General features: G+C 32.5%; 1 protein-coding gene across 1 annotated transcript in view; it reads left to right on the plus strand.

Annotated features, from left to right (window-relative positions):
- Positions 1-1,702: 1,702 nt before the first annotated feature.
- LOC117100928 (neurogenic locus notch homolog protein 1-like) overlaps positions 1,703-1,728 on the plus strand; it is a 44,205-nt gene continuing 44,179 nt past the window's right edge. The window contains exon 1 of the mRNA XM_033240772.1: positions 1,703-1,706. Coding sequence (XP_033096663.1) covers positions 1,703-1,706 — 4 coding nt within the window. The remainder of the gene's footprint in view (positions 1,707-1,728) is intronic.

The raw sequence follows: 1,728 nt of genomic DNA on the forward strand, positions 1-1,728 counted from the left end.
ATGAATTTCACACACACACACACACACACACACACATATATATATATATATGTATATATATATAAATATATATATATGTATATATATATATATATATATGTGTGTGTGTATATGTATGTATGTATGTATATATATATATATATATACATAAATCATCAAAGATGATATATATATATATATATATATATTCAATACTTAAAAATTAAAAGATATATCGAATTATTTACTTTGTATAGATCTATTTTATTAGTTATTATAATATAGCTTTCAACTAAAATATTAAAACAAGATATTAGCAGAGAAGTTTATATAATACCTTTTCTATATATGCTTTCTCTATACCATTACATTTATTTAGTAAATTTCGATATTTCCATATTAAAACGTGTCAAATAATTGATATGTGCTTTTTAGTCAATCATAGTAATAATTATTTTACTGTGTATTTTTAACAAGTATAACCACAGATATAGGGCTGTCTCTTATACACATCTAGATGTGTATAAGAGACAGGTTAACTGCTGTGAACCTGTCAGTAGGCAGAAAACAGATTATGATGATGAGACTATGAAATGTTATAGGCCTAATATATTAAATCTATAACAACTAAAATCACAGTAGAATGTTCAAAACATGAATATTCCAACCCATCGTAGGGTCTTCATCATGTTTTCATGACGTATTTGCAGTGCCAACACGCCTGTCAGTAGGTGTCTTTTGAATATACGCAATATTGATGTGGGCCGAATACCACAATCAGCTGTATACGCTAATTACTATATCGCTTACGCCCAGTTTGTTGCTGTAATCGATTGTTTACTGTTAGTATAGGTCATCCTCATATATATTGCGACTTGTCTGATAGGCCTAACCAGTGGCGCATACAGAGAAAGGTCTGGGTGGGGGGGGGGCATGCGCAGTGCGGCCATGCGCAATGCGAACAATGCAATAGACAGAATTAGTCACCAAATATGACGTCATCACATTTTCACCGAGTGGGTATTAAAGTTGTTTACCTCTCCAAAATCTTATGTTAATGCATTGAGCGGAGTCGAAAGTGGTGTATATCAAATCGTCTAAAATGTATTAAAGATACTAGTAGCATAGAAGATACTTTTTGCAACAACGTATAAATTATTTTGAATGATAATAGATTCATGAGTCTAGGTTGACTAAAAATATGAAGTGTTTTGAGAGGCCTTCTAGGGGGCTAGGCTGACTAAGGCGATAATGTTGATTTAGAGGTACACATTGAGCTTAAATACTGTCACCAAATAATTTTGTTGCAATTTCTGTATGGAATGTTTAAACTATTGAACAAACTTAAATTGCTGAATTGTAGAATAATATGTTTCTTTAGACTGCGACACTATAACCGCTTTGTATTGGTGACTAATTCGGTCTATTCAATTTCCTTGGTGCGAAACACCGATCCCGGAGTTTGAGGAGAGGTGTGGTAGGCCTAAGTGGAATGTAAAATAACATTAACATGAGTACAAATTACAACTTGTATAGCTATATCATGCTTCATATTCAATACCATAATCAATGTCTATCCCCTTGTCCACATTTATTCTATTACCTTTTTTGTGGGGGCTTTGACTCCCTTAGCTTTCCTGGATCTGTCCCTGCTAATGGTGACGAAATTAATTGATGATGATCATCATCATTTCGATGATAATGACGATTGCTCTATAGGATTATGAGTATGAGAATGAATTTCACACA

This window comes from Anneissia japonica, unplaced genomic scaffold (genome assembly GCF_011630105.1).
Source record: "Anneissia japonica isolate Jap-2015-1 unplaced genomic scaffold, ASM1163010v1 scaffold287858_len863314_cov180, whole genome shotgun sequence".
NCBI classification, from domain to species: Eukaryota; Metazoa; Echinodermata; class Crinoidea; order Comatulida; family Comatulidae; genus Anneissia; species Anneissia japonica.